This window comes from Octopus bimaculoides, chromosome 1, assembly GCF_046866305.1.
Source record: "Octopus bimaculoides isolate indiv1 chromosome 1, ASM4686630v1, whole genome shotgun sequence".
Lineage (NCBI taxonomy): Eukaryota > Metazoa > Mollusca > Cephalopoda > Octopoda > Octopodidae > Octopus > Octopus bimaculoides.
The window spans coordinates 8,814,814-8,833,962 of record NC_142928.1 but is presented as its reverse complement, the minus strand read 5'-3'; the positions used below and the strand labels follow the sequence as shown (position 1 = coordinate 8,833,962).

The 19,149-nt window shown below is 34.8% G+C and overlaps 1 protein-coding gene across 8 annotated transcripts in view; it reads left to right on the top strand.

Annotated features, from left to right (window-relative positions):
• Nucleotides 1–19,149, top strand: part of LOC106869956 (ubiquitin-associated and SH3 domain-containing protein B) — a 260,010-nt gene that overhangs the window by 235,135 nt on the left and 5,726 nt on the right. For 5 of the 8 annotated variants that reach the window (XM_089348346.1, XM_089348342.1, XM_089348338.1 and 2 more), the window contains 3 exons: nt 2,689–2,781; nt 6,196–6,438; nt 7,666–8,194. In XM_089348346.1, coding sequence (XP_089204472.1) covers nt 2,689–2,781; nt 6,196–6,438; nt 7,666–7,907 — 578 coding nt within the window. In that variant the 3' untranslated portion in view covers nt 7,908–8,194. Of the gene's footprint in view, nt 1–2,688; nt 2,782–6,195; nt 6,439–7,665; nt 8,195–19,149 lie in introns of those variants that run through there. The other 3 variants (XM_089348340.1, XM_089348336.1, XM_089348345.1) reach the window with 1 other exon arrangement.

Here is a 19,149-nt window from a genome sequence, read left to right as displayed (position 1 = left end):
TGGTGTGCCATGGTGATGCATGCATAAGATTCAAGGATTTGATTTGTCCACAGTTTCAGGTACATGATGTTGATAAGCCACTAAACTGGTGAAATATTGATATGCATCATTCCTGAATTAGATCAGAGGTGAGTTGTCTCACCTGTGTATGATTTTTATACGGCAATGAATCATCAAACAAACAAAGCCCAGAGTATGTGCAGCCAATAATGACATTGATTTCGATTCAGTTTTGAATTTCTAAAAGAACATTTTCAGATTGGTTTTTACCTTTTTCTAGTAATCCTTTAATGACTCTTGTTCATCTGGAAGGGAATAAATCTTGGTTATTTCATTCCAAATGTGTAAAATAATGAGTTGGGACTATTTTGATTAGAGAGAAAAAAACAAAATGGTGGAAGAAAATGTTACATAAAAAGTTTAACAAGAAAAATATTTTAAATCATCATCATCATCATTTAACGTCTGCTTTCCATGCTAGTATGGGTTGGACGATTTGACTGAGGACTGGTGAAAACCAGATGGCTACACCAGGCTCCAATCTGATTTGGCAGAGTTTCTACAGCTGGATGCCCTTCCTCACGCCAACCACTCAGAGAGTGTAGTGGGTGCTTTTACGTGCCATCGGCACAAAGGCCAGTCAGGGGGTACTGGCAATGGCCACGCTCAAAATGGTTTTAAATGTGAGAGATTAATTGTTATTTATGCACTTTACGTTTAGTGTGTATATTTACAACACACAATATATATTATACTGTATTACATCATATTATGTGAAGGCACATGGCCTAGTTATGAGGGTGTTATAATCATTAGATAGTGGGTTCAATTCCCAGACCAAGCAGCATGTGTTTCTTCGCATTGCTCCAGTCCACTCAGCTGTAAATGGATGACCACCCTGTGACAGAATAACCTTCCAATCAGGGAAGTGTTGGCCTGCTCAACCAGCCAGTCTGATGCCATCATTCGAAAGCTAAAACAATGTAAAGGGCACTGTGAGCAGTGATGTATGACAACATCCAATAGTCTGGTCAGTCACGTGATCACATGATATTGTATTCTATGCTCATATCAGCCACTTTACCTATTTGTTTTTATACCAGGATTTGAGATATCCCAGCAATCACCAGACACGACTGAAAAGACTAGCCCTACAATTATTCATCTCCCATACACTGGGGTTGTCTTTTTGGCTCCCAACCGAAGGGGAATAACTCTGATGAACTAAAAATAAAGTTTTCTGCTTAAGTTTTTGACTTGATACTTTCTGACCACCAATAGTGAAGAACCCATGCCAGACTTATTCCTTTCAGCCTTTTTTCTGATGATTGCTGGATTTATCTCAAATCCTGGTATGAAACCAATTGGCAAATTGGTTGATATGAAAGATAAAAATATTGTCTTTTATTTATACCATATCCACCAATATATGAGTGCCGGTTTTTTCTAACTCATGGATTTTTAGACAACTTTGTGTGTGTACCTCATACTTAGTGTGTATAGCAGCCAGATAAGGGGAGGTGGTTTGATGTTTTTACCAGTTTCTAGTACTCCCCTCACTCTGTTATTAGAGTTTGAAAGCTTTCAAGTCATCTACACTAAAAAGTGTCAATAATTGTAATGATATTTTAAATATTTAATCAATTATCAGACAGACCCAAAGCTTCTAAGCTACGATATCAGTGTGAAAATACCAAAATCTGTTAGAAACATCAACTTGCTCTGCCTTTCTATGCTAATGTTGATGTAAATATAAATCTTGTAAATAGAAACACTCTAAACACGAGGTTGAAGTTATGTATGTATCTCTCTTTGTGTGTGTGTGTGTGTGTGTGTGAGTGAGTGAGAGAGAGAGAGAGAGAGAGAGAGAGAGAGAGAGAAATATCAACTAGAATGAATTAAATGTCAATTCAGTATCTTGTTTGTTACATACCAAAAGAGAAAAAAAAGACCTCTTCCAATCTTGTTGGTAGAATAATGCTGTAATAAGAAGAGAGCACATGGTTTGTGAATAGAGATTTAAGACAGAACAAGATTCAGCAAAGAATATAACAGGTGTTAATTTATATTAATCAATCAAGGTATAATGTGTTTTTGAGATATATTGTACAGAGATATATTTTGTGTTTTACAAAGTCACTTGAATAAAGAAACTGTATCAAGATGTATACAAACAGATAAGTGGAAGCAGAAGTCTTGTTCTTATCAAACCAATAGACGTGACTTGATCAAAGTAATGTCATGTTAGGAAAGTACGACTAGCAAAAAAGAGGCTGAGAAGAAACAGTTTAACGAAAGTTGTTGGTCATAACTAATAGATTAGTTGCAGTGTTAAAATGTCATGTAATCTCTGCTACAATATAACTAATCTCTGTGAAATTAGCTAACATTACGGCCTCATACCTGTAAACTCCTTCTTCACTTCTCTATTCCTATATATTCTGTTCCTAGCCTCAGACCAGGCCACAATGATGTTCAATGTTTGTGTTTCAAGTTACATAATGTCTCTTTAATGTTTCCAACTTGAAAACTGAAGATGTTTGGGTTTTTAGTTTATCTCACTGTTTACAATAATTCACCTGAAATAAGTCTTTTTTTTTTTTTTTTGACAAAGGGAAGATAAATCAGTGTAAATTATGTATTTTCCATTCTGTTTAATTTTGTTTGTTTTTTTTCCTTCTGTTGTAGGTGAAGGTTTACGAGATGCTTCAGTGAACTTGTCTCATTTGTATGTCTCTCCAGCTCTACGATGTATTCAAACAGCTCATGAAATTGTTACAGGTATCTAGAATTGATTTCATTTTATTTTAGTTTAGCTTATTTAAATTAAAATCAAGTTAATGTCATCTAATTTGTTAATCCTGTTACTATTTGAATCGAGAGACGAGATAAAACTTTGTTTTAGCAGTCTGCTTCAAATGTAAACTGCCAAAGTATTTAAGGTTTACATGGACGAGGATTTGAGAGATGTAGAACGGTAGCCTCCACATAATCCTGTTGTTGATTCTAACAGTTTGTAGAAATTTTGCAGTGGTAAACATAAATACAGGAACAAACTTTGCTTAGTGAGGTGCAACCCAAGGTTCAAAGTTTTTTATAAACAAGGTTGATTTTTTTCAGTTTTAATATCTGGCAGAATCATTAGCACACTGGACAAAATGCTTAGCAGTATTTTGCCCATCACTATGTTCTGAGTTCAAATTCCACCAAGGTCAACTTTGCCTTTCATTCTTTCGGGGTCGATAAATTAAGTACCAGTGAAACACTGTGGGGGTCAATGTAATTGACTTGTCCCTCTCCCCAAAAATTTCAGACCTTTTGCCTATAGTAGACAGGATTATCATTATTATTATTATCATAATTATTATATTTGAACATCAATCAAACCAGATACATCCGATAATGGAAAAGTAATGTTTCAGATCAGTTCAAACATGTTTCTACACTCATTTGTTTTGGCAAAGTGGATATTCAAAGCATTTTCATTGCCCTACCCAAAATTTTAAGGGGTATGCCTGCACCCAAACCAATGGGGATGTTCTAAGATTTCACAAATTGTAGGTTTTTGATGCGTTATCTGTTTTTTTAACCTGACTTTATTCACATTGCAGCAGAATCTAACAAAGTGTGATAGGAAATGTTTCAAAGTTGGAAGTTTGGACAAGAGTTTAATGATTCATACAGCTAAAAGGAGTGTAGAATATATGGAGTAGGTGGGGATGGGTCAAAAATATCTGGATGCTAGGACTTTTAAAAGTTATGCTTCATGAAGGAGACCAGTGCAGTTGTTGTTCCATGTCTGGCATCGATCAGCAGCCAACAGATTCTATATCAATAATATTGCTGATAGTGATGATGTCAGGAGGTTTCTTGGATCTCTCTCTTTCTACAGTGAAAGCTGAATTTGCAGAAGAGAGAAATGTGACACAACCTTAATCCAAAGACCCAGTGTTCAGTGACAGTAATAATAAAATAGAGTGTATCTGTGCGATGAAGCTGCATTACATTTAGTTGGGCTGAGCAGAGTTATTTCCCCTAGTTAATCTCTTATTTAAATGAACAGGAAACCATTTTAATGTTTTTCAAAGAATATTAACTTTCATTTTATTTTCCTTTATTTGGAAAGAGAAAATTTCAAGCAATAAGAAACAACTAACTTACAAAATACTATTTTTGTATCTGTTATCATTTCTTTTAAAATAAAGCAAAATTTACATTATTTACATTTGACGGTTATTTGTCCTCATCTTGTTTGTTGTTAACACAACGTTTCGGCTGATATCCCCTCCAGCCTTCATCAGGTGTCTTGGGGTTCTCATTCCTAAGGTATTTTTCGATGTTGTTGTTATTATTATTATTATTATTATTGTTATTATTATTATTATCATCATTATTGTCATTATTATTATTATTATTGTTATTATTATCCGGGTCACTGCGTGAACTGTATTAAAGTAAAATTTGTCTTATGAAAAGATTATTGTGGGAATGGATTTGTGTAGTGTGTTCTGTGATGTGAAACCATGTATCATGGCAACCAAAGTTAGTTTCAGTCTGAGAGGAGAATTATTTTAATAAACGAAAACAGTCACAGACATTTCATCTCTGTTGTAATGGAATTACATCAGGGATTGGGTCACTTTTGTGGAATGAAAATATCAACAAATAAAAGTAATTTAACAGTTTTTGTGGGGGTCATGGCTAGAAGGGTTCCTCTTTGATGAAATTGCATGGAAAGATTCATTTGGAATCTTTTCATCAAATTAAAATTTTCATTTCTATTTACCCTGGAATTTATTAGTTGAACTAAATATTGGTTTCACATTTTTGCACAAGGCCAGCAATTTTGAGAGAGGGGCAAGTCAATTATATCAATCCCCAATACGTGACTGGTACTTATTTTATTGCCCCCCCCCCCCCCCAGGATGAAAGTGGAAATCAGCCTCAGTGGAATTAGAACTCAGAAGGATTATTCTTCAACTAAATATTAACAACAGTCATAATTTTCAGGGTCTCCAATAAAAAATGTTTTAGTTGTCAAAATATTTAATAAAATGTAATAAAGTTCATGTAATGAAAATTTAGCGAGATTAAAATGATGAAAAAGTCTGTGTGTCATAATAGAGTCGAGCAAAGTGATTCCCTGTGCATTGATGCAATGTCACATACATTATCTCTGAGGAAATATCTAGAAGGAAGTATCTCTCTTGAGACAACTTCTTTCCACACCTGAAGATTTTTCCACATCCAAATGTACACAATTACGTTTAATATAATTGTACACACATATATATATATAATTTATTGTAGCTATTTAATTTATAATGAATTAATAATTAACTCATTATCATCTTTTAACATCTGTTTTCCATGCTGGCATGGGTTGGACAGTTTCACTGAAAACTGGCCAGCTGAGAAGCAAGTTTCAATCTGATTTGGCATGGTTTCTATGGCTGGACGCCTTTCCCAACACTTAATCCAAGAATGTAGTGGATGCTTTTTTTTTTTATGCCACTGGCATGGGTGCAAGTTATACAGCACCGACATCAACTACAGCTATGACTTCGCAGTATATCGCCAATGGTCTCGATCACTTGTCACTGCCTCCAGCAAATTAATTTAATACATATCATTAATTTGTATGATTATCATCATTGTTTAACGTCCTTTTTTCCATGCTGGCATGGGTTGGACAGTTTGGCAGGAGCTGGCAAGCCAGAGAGCTGCACTAAGCTCCAATGGTCTGTTTTGGTATGGTTTCTATGGCTAGTTGTCCTTCCTAACTCCAACCACTTTACAGAGTGTACTGGGTGCTTTTTACCAGTGCCAGCACCCACAGGGTTACCAAGTAGCTTGTAAGACAAGGACCTCTCAGATGAGAGAGAGAGAGAGGAACCAAAAGATGTGGCCATGTGCCAGGGTAGAGGTCGGAGTATGATAAAGGGACAGGGATAGGTGTCTTATTACAGAGGAGATACTTGACCACCATGGTAGGATAATGAAAGAAAGGGAGATGGGAAAGAATAAGAGAGAAAGATAGAGACGAGTCAGAGAGAGATGGAGGGGGAGGTCCTACTCACTTGGAACAATGGTGGGGCAGTATAAGGTAGTAAAGAGGGGATAGAAGGGATGTTCCGTATTATGAATTAATAATTTTTTCAGCTGATTAATTTATAATGAATTAATTCCTTGTAGCTCTTGGTCTGAATCTGAAAATCTGTATTGAACCATCCTTATTTGAATGGCTGGGCTGGTACCAGTTAGGGTTACCAATTTGGTTTACTCCTGATGAACTGATTGACCATGGTTATGCTGTCGATCGAAACTATATTTCTTATATGGTACCCACTCAATTATACCTCGATGAAACGGTGGAGCACTTCTATTCCAGATGTGCAGATTTCACACGTTATATCCTTAAAAAACATGAACATGAAGGTAACTATTTTATGTTTTATTTTGATTCCATTCTTACTTTTTCTACAAGTCATCCTGTAAGAAAGTCACATGAAAATATCCTAAATTGATTCTTATTTAGCATTTTACAAAGGTACAGTTTATCTGCAACCATCATCATCATCACCATCCTCATCACCTTCACTAACTTTTCCCCTTCAGTGACCAGCAGTACAGTTTCAGTTGGTGTTATCATCAACTAGTTTCTGATGTTATTCTTTTGTGGTTTATTGACCTTAACACATCACCGTGAAAACAACCTCATAGTCAAGGGCCTCAGTTATATTGAAAGCCTGTTTCAGTGAGAAGACTTAGTTTCTGTCAACAGCACAAAAGCTTTGTCACAAAACACATGAAGGAAACAGTCCTCACCTTTTCTCAACCATGGGCCAGACACAACTAAAAACCTTCAGTGTCTCTACAAATGCTAACCTCAAAATCTTTGATGATCTTTCATGCTGACCCCACAGGAGTACGTCATCAAGACTGAGGCTTACTTTTCTGACATCTGTATAAGGAAACTGTTTAGATATTCCCTCTGCTTCCCTTTTTCTATCACTCTCTTCCATCTTCAATCAAACTTTAGATTGTGTCTATGATTTTCAATTGTGGTCGTCTTCAACATTTTCTTGAAGACATTTTATAAAGATTTTCAAACACATCACTGACTCTACATTTCTGTTTCAATATTGTCACCATCATCTTTATATTGTCTTAGCTTTTCATCTCTTTCATTATAACTTGTATTATTTTATATTGAGTTCTGTCTTCTTCTGCCTCTACTCCTACCCTTCACTACACTTCTAATATCTTACATACAACCACTTCATTAGATCCAATCACTAAAAGCCTTCTAAATGATTTTATAAAATATTGCCTAATTAGACACCACCAGAAATACTGAAAGAGAGAAAGGGAGGGTTGTAGTCGTTTATATTGACCCTAATATATGACAGGTATTATTGACTGTGGAAGGACAACAGACAAGGTCGATCTCCTTGAGAATCAAACTGACAATATAAGACTGCTCAAGACAATTTGTGTGGTTCTCCACCAATTCTGTTAGTCTCACCAATCTCAATGCTGCTAAAGTAAGAAATCCTATTTTACAGACATCAATCCAAACCATTCATCAATCAAAGTTTGATTAATTCCATTTCATTATTTTAATTTATCTTCTTCTGAAATCTCTTTCGTTTTCTCTTTCAGATGTCTGTAATATCTTAATAGTTGGTCATGCTGGTAGTTTAGATGTATGTACACGCCAGTTACTAGGAAAAGCTCCACGTTCTGTGGGAGGATTTCATGAAATTCTTCCTTATGTTCCATGTTGTTCAATGTGTTGCTGTGTTGAAGATCCTCTCACCAAAAAATGGAGAATGAAGGAACCACCAGTTCCTCCTATTACACATGTAGCCAACAAAAAATATAACTGGAAAACACTAATATAAAAATAAAGTAAGTTCCATATCCTGTAGCACAATGCAAAACATGTTTCCTTTTTTTTTTTTTTTTTTAAGAAAACCAAATTGGGTTGATGTTACAGGAATGTGGGTGGGGTGTAATTTTAAAACCAAGTCAATATTTCTATGTTTCGGCTGCTTCATTTCATGATTTTGGTTTCTGATAATCATGGAAGTTTCCAAGATGAAAATCCCCTAAACAAACATTTGGTTCCCCTGCTCTGTAAACCTTATAAAATGCAATCTATTTTTTAGAAGATTGTCAACACATAAAACTCTGTTTTTCTTTGAATTTTATTTTTATTTCTAGATATTTTTTTTGTCTTCAAAATTTTCAAATTCTCTTACTCTCTAATTAAACTTACCATGTAATTAAATTGATTAAACAAATTTGTATGGCCCTCCCCCACTCTTCTAAAATATTCTACTAGTAGGTTCTATATTTAAAATATGATGCCCGACTTTTCCATTGCAGTTCACAAATGGTTTTGTTCTTTGTTGATGAATTAAGAATTCCGTAATTATTAATATTTTTCAAAAAAAAAAAATTCCTCAAAAGATCTGCATTAAATACCTGTAAATAACAGAATGGTGAGAAAGGTTTGGGGCTGAAGTAGCAGCAGATGTGCTTCTTAAACTCTCTACAAAGATACTAACAAAAATGGATTATTATTATTATTATTATTATTATTATTATTATTATAGTCAATATTTTTATAACATTCTTCTTCACAGTTTATATTCCTTTAATTTTTTTTCCCTTCCCTTCCTTTTTTCCCCTTCATTTATTTTGCTCCCTGATAAATCTTTCACTGCTTCATCTATGTATATATATAAATTTTCTTTTTTTTCTTTCATTAATATTATTTTATATTCTCTCTTCTTTCTATCCTCCTCCCCTCCCCTGTTGGCAGTGATTTAACACCAATAATTTTAAAGAACACTGCTAAACTGTATTCCCATCATCATCATAACCATCATCATCATCATCACTATTATTATTTTTATTATCATTATTATTATTGTTGTTATTATTATCATCATCATCATCTTGGTAGGCAGCTTTACGTCCAGTGTCATGTCAATATTGACGTCTGTCCGTAAATTCTGCAGGTTGGATAGGGACAGGTTTGTAACCCTTATATGGATACCTTAGACATTTCATTTCTCTGTTAGATCTAAAAAACATGGCTGAAGAGAACTCCTCTCTCTCAATGTGATGATACACATATTTGTGTATCCAGTTGTAAACTCTCAACTGAAATATATCTGTATTAGTATAGTTTAGAAACTCCTGTCAAACATTTCTTTCAGAAAGAATGTTCCATCATTCCGTTGCTTCTTCTCGACCAAATTCTAAGATATTACTTACAATGGAAGAATCTGATTTGGTGTTTGAGGTTGTGTTGACGCTACTCAAAGATTCTTTTGTGTCTTTTTATGAAGTAAATTTCAAGAGGGCAGTTTTGTTGAAGCCATTCCCCCTGAACTCTGCAATATTAATTAAAACAATGCTTAATTAAACATTATTACTGCAGTTTATAGCAACAAGCTGTAATTAAATGTTGCTAATTAATCTGTTTCTTGTAATAAACTGTAAAAATGGAATATATATTAGAGCCAGGTGATCTGAGTCTGTTGGTCATTCGTGCAACAATGTGATTGATGAGAAAATAAAGTGATCAGAAATTCTTTTGTTGGCCAGCTGGAGCAATCAGGTCAATAAAGTTTCAAATTAATTACTCGAACTTTACATGATTCTTAAATTATTTTTCTAGGTTAGAGCAACAATACTATTTTCTGTTAAATAAATATTAGCAATGAGGCATTTTAACAGATACTACATCATTAAACCGTTGAGATCCTGAGTGGTTGATGCCAGGATGCCCCCTCCCTCTCTCTTAATGAAAGATGATACAAATGAAAATAGTAGATAGCACAGCAAGAGATCGAACAGCAAGGCAATCACCTATAAGTTCGTTAACCGAATAAGACAAAGTCATTAGCTATTATTTAGAAATCCCGAGTTTTGTCATTTTGGTCATCATAGTTGCTTATTTATATCTCTATGGTCATCAGATATTTATCTGGTAAAATAACCTGTCTCAGATTAAGAGTTTTAATTAAAATCCTTCCTTCGTTTAAATATACAACTAAACCACACTGAATACTAAAATATATACATGTATTCAACTGACGTCTATGCATCTGTGTAAACACACACGCTTACACACCCACACTTTACACAATGATAGGAACATGTCAATTCATGTTAATGTTAGTTTCAAAATCACTCAACACAATTGACTGCTTATCATGCTACATGGTTGGTTATATACATGTTTCACTCAACTAAGCAGATGAGCCAACCAAATGTGGTAAGTATTCAACTGCTCTTTAGTACTACTGGTAACATGTGACCCAGTACAACCTGTCACATGGTTGGGTCGTCGGCAACTAAACTGGCAGCCCCACTGAGCGTTGCTTGGTGAGGAGGGTGATTGTTGGACACCCTGTGGGATAAAAAATAAGACCCATCAAAGGGCGAAGGAACTACTGTGTAGTCAATGGCCAACTCAACAAGTACCTTGTCATGGTAAAGTGCCTATGTGCTCCATTGACCCGGAGAGCTATGCTGGAGGGAGAGAAATCTTCAGGCAGGTCTTACCATTCCAGATGGGTCGAAGGGGTAGGAGACAGACAAAACCTTAACCATTAGAGGAGTAAACTTCAGTGACAATAAATCAAAGCGTTGGCAGTAGGGTGTGGATTTAGTTATCGGCAAGACCCAACAGATCAGATTTGTGGCTTTGAACTAACAGAATGTCATGCAGAGGATCTTGAATACAAGACAATGGATGAGACCCTAATATTCCTAGTTAGATGGAAACTGTGGGACCACATGGGGCAGCACCCTGTGACTCCTATAGTCAGTAGCGAACTGGGTTTAAAAATATTGGTTGCCAGAAGACTAAGGGGGCCCACCCGCAACTACAAGGGGCCCCACCCACAACTACAATGCTATCATTTAAATTTTTTTTCGTTCAAAGTATTCTTTTCAACTGTCTACAAACACAGCCAGGTAGAAATAATTAATGCATTCTTCCAGAAGTGAATTAAAAATTCTGAAACTTGAGGGGATGGGCCCCTTAGATACTAACATGGGCCTCCATATATGGATTCTAATGGCGCAGGGGCCCATTTGCCATTGGGCAATTTGGCAACCTGGCCAGTCCACCACTGCCTATAGTATGCACAACCGAAATGCTAAGGGTGTCCTGTGGGACAACCTAGGTAGACAGACAGATAGATAGATCGATCAACTACTTTCAGTGGCTTTGAATCATTTTAAAAACTAATAGTAACACAGATTGATAGTTTACTATACAAGCAAGCCGAAACTTCAAAGTCACTGTGAAACCTTTCTTTGTAAAAAGTTGACATACATATATGAATGAATGATCTATGAATATAATAAATATAGATCCAAAAATATGTATATATGATTGTATCTATGTATGCCTCTATATGAATGAATATATATCTGTATATATGTATGTATATATCTAAGTACATATGTGTATGTATATATATATATATATATATATAGGTGAGAAAGTTGGTATGTGAAAGCACGTGGTTGGATGTATAAAAGATAAGAGTGAAAAAACTACAGAAGGCTTGTGTTACATGGTTAAAGTATATATTTAAATTATGTCAGAAAAATGTTATAAAAATGTTAGAAAATCTTTTTGGTATATAAACATTGTATTTTGAGAAATATATATATATGTATGTATGTATGTATGTATGTATGTAGAGAAAGGGAAAGAGAGAGAGAGAGAAGATACTCCTCTGGTTTTTCTGTAAATAAGTTTGTTCTTTTTCCTTATTTTCTAAAAAAGATCAGTCATAGCAAACAGTGGGTGATGTCATTTGGACAGTTATGATGTCATACATACACACACACACACATTATGTAATCCTGTGAACATCTCAGTAAAGATCTGTCATAGTGAGCACTTATGACACTGTCTGCTGCTTCTCGTAATCGTTTCCTTTTGTCTTGTTCGCTCATTAACAATTTACTCTGACCAAACGCTAAAAGCAGTCAAATCACATTGTCTACCCCCCTCCCTTCCTACCCCCTCCTCCACTAAACCCATTTTCTGTACTCTTCCACCCGCCCACCATTAAACACTGTCTCAACATACATTTTTATCATTTATCAGTATTTTTGTTTGAATTATTCAATTTTATTGGGTTTTTTTTTTTTTTACTTCAAAATACCAAACTGGTTTTCATTTTTTTTTTTTTTTCTGTTAAAAATATTTCCTTGTTAAAATCTATCTCTGTTGAAACATGAATAAAATCCATCTTTTCTCACTTTTAAAACGACTTAAAATCTACTTTTTTTTATTTTCTTATTTGTTTTATTTTGTATTTTGTTTCAAGTCACTCCTCATTTTCTTTATTTATTTATTTCATTATTTATTTGGTATAATTTGTGTTTTTTTTTTAAATAATACATTAAAATTTTTAAAATATTACTTAAGCTACTTTTATTTTGTATTTACACACACACATTCATATTTACATGTCTTTCCATGCTAGCATGAGTTAGATGAATATATTAGTGAAGTATTACTTTCCAGCTGGATGCTCTTCCCGTCACTAACTCTTACCTGTTTTTCATGTAAGAGATCTCTTATTACGCGAACTTTGAAGACACAAAGCCAGCAAGAAGATTTGGTGGCAAGTGAAATGACAACAACATCAGCAACTGTGGGTCCAAGATTTCCAGAAGGGCAAATGTAAACACACACACACACACACACACGAAACAGGCTTCTTTCAGTTTGTGTCTCCTAAATCCACAATTAGATATTTCTACTTGTAGACATTATCACATTCAGAACATAGTGTGTGTGTGTGCATGCGTGAAATCATTGTTTCGCATCTGCTTTCCATGCTGGCATGGGTTAGGAGGCAATTGCAGTCCCTTGTGCTTTGAGGTATACTCCTCAACTAGACAGGCTGGAAGACCCCATCTTGCTTGCATTTCATTTTTAGTGTGATGTCTTTCTTAACACCTACCACTTTGTAGTGTGTGCTATGTGTACACATATATAAACAAACATACATACTACAGTCATCTCTTACGTGTTTAAATGTACACTGTTTTTATATGAATAACATACTACAGTTCTGTATTTAAGAGATGAGGAATTATGTACATTATTTACATTAGACGGATATTTATACTCATCTTGTTTGTTGTTAACAACATTTCGGCTGATATACCCTCCAGCCTTCATCAGGTGTCTTGGGGAAACTTCGAACATGGGTTCTCATTCCTAAGGTATTTTTCAATGTGATTATTATTATTATTCAGGTCACTGCCTGGAATCGAACTTGGAATCTTGGGGTTAGTAGCCCGTGCTACTATTACTAATAATAATGATAATAATAATAATAACATCGAAAAATACCTTAGGAATGAGAACCCATGTTCGAAGTTTCCCCAAGACACCTGATGAAGGCTGGAGGGTATATCAGCCGAAACGTGTTAACAACAAACAAGATGAAGACAAATATCTGTCAAATGTAAATAATAAACATACATACATACATACATACATGTGTATATCATGTGGTCAACCAGCCTATTAGATGTTGTTATACATTGCTGGTCACACTGTATAAGTAGATGATGGCGATGATTAGAAATACTATCACTTCCTTTTCTGGAGTTTATAAAATAAGTTTTAATAGCAAACACAGTCCTATTGTATCATTTAACTTTATGAGAATTTAAAATTAATCAATAATATTTCAAATTAAAATAATACAGTGAACTGGCAGAGCCATTAGCAGAATAGGCAAAATCTTTTGCAGCTTTTCATCTGTCTTTACGCTCTGAGTTCAAATTCCGCTGGGGTTGTCTTTGCCTTTTGTCCTTTCTGGATCAACAAAATAAGTACCAGTTGAGCACTGGGGTTGATGTAATTAACTTACACCCCACCCCACCCCACCCCTCCTCGAAACTGCTGGCCTTGTGCCAAAATTTGAAACCAATGTAGTAAATGGAGACTAAGATTGATACATTTTCTGGGAGTTCTGTATTTTTTACAGGCAAAATATTTGACTCTATAGGTGTGGCTGCATGGTAAGAAGTTTGCTTGTTGACCACAAGGTTCCAGGTTCAGTCCCACTATGTGGCAACTTGGAGCAAGTGTCTTCTATTATAACCTCAGGCCAAATCAAAGCCTTGTGAGTGGATTTGGCAGATGGAAACAGAAAGATGCCTGTTGTATGTATATGTGTGTGTGTGTGTGTGTGTGTGTTTGTTTGTCCCCCTACACTCACACTGCTTGACAACAGGTGTTGGTGTGTTTACATCCCTGTCACCTAGTAGTTCAGCAAAAGAACTAATAGAATAACTACCAGGATTAGGAAAATAAACTCCTGTGATCGATTTGTTTGACTCGATTCATTTCAAGGTGGTGCTCCAGCATGGCTGCAGTCTAATGATTGAAAGAGGAATCCTTTATTTCCTTTCATGTTTTGCATCCAACAATTTGTCCCAGTTATCAATATTGGTTTGCTTAGTTCTTCTGAATTCTAAACAATGGCCTGTCACAGATCTTCAGATAAAAACTCAATTCTTGCCACTGATTTCCTCCAAATATACAAAAACACTTTGAACGAAATATTTCAACCATTTTTTCAGGTGGTTCAGGGGTTGATGCTCGTTAGCAGGTAAAGGTCTCTTTGTATTTTATTTAATCAATATATTTCTCCTTTTATCATTTACTTGTTTTAGTCATGACACTGTGGCCATACTGGGGCACTACCGTGAAGAGATTTTAGTCAAAGGAAACAACCCCAGTACTTATTTAAAAAAAAAAAAAAGAAGGCTGGTACTTATCATTCTCTTTTGCCAAACCACTAAGTTACGGTGACATAAATACACCAACACTGGTTGTGAGATAGGGTGGGGGAGACACACACAAAGATATACACTTGTGTGTGTGTATTCACATACATATATATACACAACAGGCATCTTTCAGTTTCCATCTACCAAATCTATTCACAAGACTTTGGTCAACCCAAGACTATAATACAAGATACTTGCCCAAGGTGCCACACAATGGGACTGAACCCAGGACCATGTGGTTAGGAAGCAAGCTTCTTGCCACATAGCCACACCTGCGCCTATGTTTGTTTAACATTTCATAAGTATTTAACTAAACTACAATTTCTTATCATCCTCATCAGTTTCAACCTTAAGATTCATATATTCTACAAATGGCAGACATTAAAATCTTTGCACTATCTATTCACATCCTTTTATCTTTAAAGTTAAGATCCTGTTGGAAGTCTTATGTTGCTTTTCACTAATACAGATTCCATTAAAAAATATAGTCAAACCGTCCAACCCATGCCAGCATGGAAAGCAGACGTTAAACGATGATGATGTACCAGTTATGTACTGAATTCCATTCAGTGAGCCACACCCAGCCTTGTGTAGTTTTGTACCATTGTAAGGAATTATTCCTGAGGCACTGTCCCTGAAAGTCTGCAAACTGATTTGTTTTAAAGGCTTCAGTACAACAATGGAGATGAAATTCATCAGAGATTTTGCCAAGGGAAAATATGGTGACATATTTTATAGAAACAGAAATTTTAAAATATTAAACTCAGATGTTTATGGAAGAAGAAGACTTGAAGTCTTCTTTATGAAACCAGATTTTTTCCTTTCATTATTCAATTTACCATTGTTTAATGGTAGATTAACAAAATCGTTAAAGCATCAGACGAAATGCATTGCAATATTTGATAAATGTTGCCCAACCATATGGTTCTTGGTTTAGTCCCATGAGTGGATTTGGTTGGCAGAAACTGAAAGAAGCCTGTCGTGTATGTATATATATATATATATATATATATATATATACTTTTATATATATATATATATATATATATATATATATATATATACTTTTATATATATATATATATATATATATATATATATATATATATATATATATATATATATATATATATATATATATACTTTTATATATATATATATATATACTTTTATATATATATATATATATATATATATATATATATATATATATATAAATGGGTGTGTGTCTTTCTGTTTGTATTGTTTACCCCCCCTTCCCGCATGCTGCTTGACTGCCAGTGTATTGTTGTGTTTACATTTCCCCTAACTTGGTTCATAAAAACAGACTGATAGAATTACTACCAAGCTGGGGCATGGAATTCTTTGCTAAATATCTTGTGCCCCAGCATGGCCACAATCTCATGACTGAAACAAGTCAAACATAGAATATAAAGATGACTCTTTACATTTTCTGAGTTCAAATCCTGCTGAGATTAACTCTCTTTCATCTCTGGTGTTAGTAAAATAAGTACCAGTCATGTACTGGGGTCCAGTGCAATCAATCAACTCCCTTCTCTCAAATTTTGGGCCCTGTTCTTATATTAGAAATAATGCTTGCAGATCTTGTGGTGTCTTGGGAGGGTCATTACACCAATAATAATAATAACACATGCATTGGTTCAATATGACTTCTTTATTGTTAGTTAATCGATTAAATATCTAACTGACCAATTGACTAACAATAAAGAAGTGATATTGAACCAGTGTGTGTGTGTTATTATTACTGGCATTATGACCCTCCCAAGGCATAACAAAATTTGCTTCAACACACGAATTCTCATCAATATTTTGTAAACCAAAAGCAAAAACGAAATGCTTGCAGAGTTTCTCTCAAAGACTGATTTATTATTTCATAAAAGACAGCACCATCAGGAAGTTTGATTTCATCTTTCTAAATTCTCCTTTCTGTTGTGACTGATTTTGTCCTTTATCTCTCCCTGAATCATTGAAATACATACCAGTAATATGTTGGGGGCCATTCATCTGGAAACTAGTCTGTGTATAAAACAGATATCAAGGCTTTACAGAGTTATAAAAGATTGCGGCACTGGATTTCAAAAGTTCTAACAAAGTGGTAATATTTCTGACAAGTTGGCAGAATCATTAGAACACCAGACAAAATGCTTTGCAGTGTTTTGTCCCATCTCTGTGTTCTGAGTTCAAATGCTTCCAAGGTTGACTTAGTCTTTCATCCTTTTGGGATTAATAAGTACCAGTTGAATACTAGGATTGATATAATCAACTTAACTGCTTCCCTTTAATTGCTGGCCTTGTGCCGAGATTGGAAACTAATATTTCCTGTGCGTCTGTTTACTCTTTTTTGGATACAAATTATTGAGAACTGGCTTTTCTTTCCCTTCTTCTCATTAGAGAGAGAGAGAGACGAACAAAATCTATTTTTACCTGGAATAAACATTATCAAACAAGTTTTCTGAAAAACTCTTGTTTGGATGTGTTGACTTGTTGCAATGGCTCTGAGGATGATTTCGATAGGAATCGTTTGAAAGAATCTTCTGATATTTTAGTTTAGAAGATTTTTCAATGGAAATTTCATAAGAATTCCTCTGCACTTTAAAATTTTTGTTTCAAAATTAAAAAAACAGCAACAAAATTATTGACATTTTCAAATCTAGCAGCATGTCAATTCACTCTTAGTTTCTTTGTGTTTTCATTGTTTTGGAAAATTCAAAAGCTTATACACACACGCACACACACACACACACACACACACACACACACACACACACACACACACACACACACACACACACACTTCATGAAAGAACGTTTTTCAGTTGTAGTTGATGTTATGATGATGATGATATCAAACTATACAAGCCAAATCTGTCATAGTCCTTTCTTTCATAATATTTTTATGTCACTGTTATATAATATTATTATTATTATTCTTTTTATTTATTTTACTCAAATTCTTTTCATCGTTTGTTGAAAATTGCTTTCCTTTTATTATATTTTAACAATTATTGTTTTTGTTTACATTTCAAATTATTTTGGGTGAAATATCAAAATAAATTCTTCATATTTCAACATTTAGATTTTAATGATTCAGACATTGCATTCAATCCTTAGGCAAGGCACTCACCTCTCCATATTTAATGTTTTATGATTAAAATGTTATTAAGCTGAAGAAAGAACATTTCTTTTTAGTGTTAGTTTGTAAAGAAGAGTTGTGGTTTGAAGGAGGAGCAATGAGCGTTGACCTTTACTGGACACCACATACCCCTGCCCAGACACTGAGATTTCGTTTGAACAACATTTGTGCAGAAAAACAGGAAGATTCCAGAAGAAATGGTACCTAACAGCAGCACCATTTCACAGATGCAAGTTGTACTCCATTGTAGGTCCATGTTAATGTACATGTGGTATAGCAGTCAGCTGGACTCCAGTGGTACTCTAGTGCTAGCCTAATGTAAGTGTGTGTGGTTTCTGTAGAATCAGCCATCATTCTTTGGCAGCTGACTTCAGTCCCATCTTTGGATTATCTCAATGCAGAGTGACATCTGCTCAATGATCAGAATAAATAACCACCATTTCTAATCCTGTACTTGGTCTGTATCTACTGATGGCTTTTGAGCCATTACTGTGGAAACTAGAAGACAAGATATTTTGTGACAGATGCCAGCTATAGCAAATTTGAAACCATTATTATTATTATTATTATTATTATTATGTTTATTACTAATGTCTTTTTTTTTTTTTTTTTTGCTTTTGTTATTCAAACCCTATTTCTGTCGACCTCCAAGATCTTCACAGTGAAGATCTGTGGCTTAGTCATTGGGGTATTTGGCTCATAATCATAAGGTCTGGAGTTCAATTCCCGGCGGCGCGTGGTGTCCTTGAGCAAGACACTTCATTTCACATTGCTCCGGTCCACTCAACTGGCAAAAATGAGTTGTACTTGTAATTCAATGGGGACCAACCTTGTCACATTCTTTGTCCTGTTAAATCACCCTGAGAACTACATTAAGGATATGTGTGTCTGTGGAGTGCTCAGCCATTGTACGTTAATTTTGTGAGCAGGCTGTTCCATTAATTGAACCAACTGGAACACTCATTGTCAAAACTGATGGAGAGCCAGGCCATAATCTTTAAGGATAGTTCAATCAGTTTTAGCAGGAAATACTGACTTTGTCAATGATCTCTCCACTCTTGATTAAAGGACCAGTAATATAAGAGGGAATGGTTTCTTTCACTTAGAGCTGTCCTTGGAAGTCAAGCAGGATT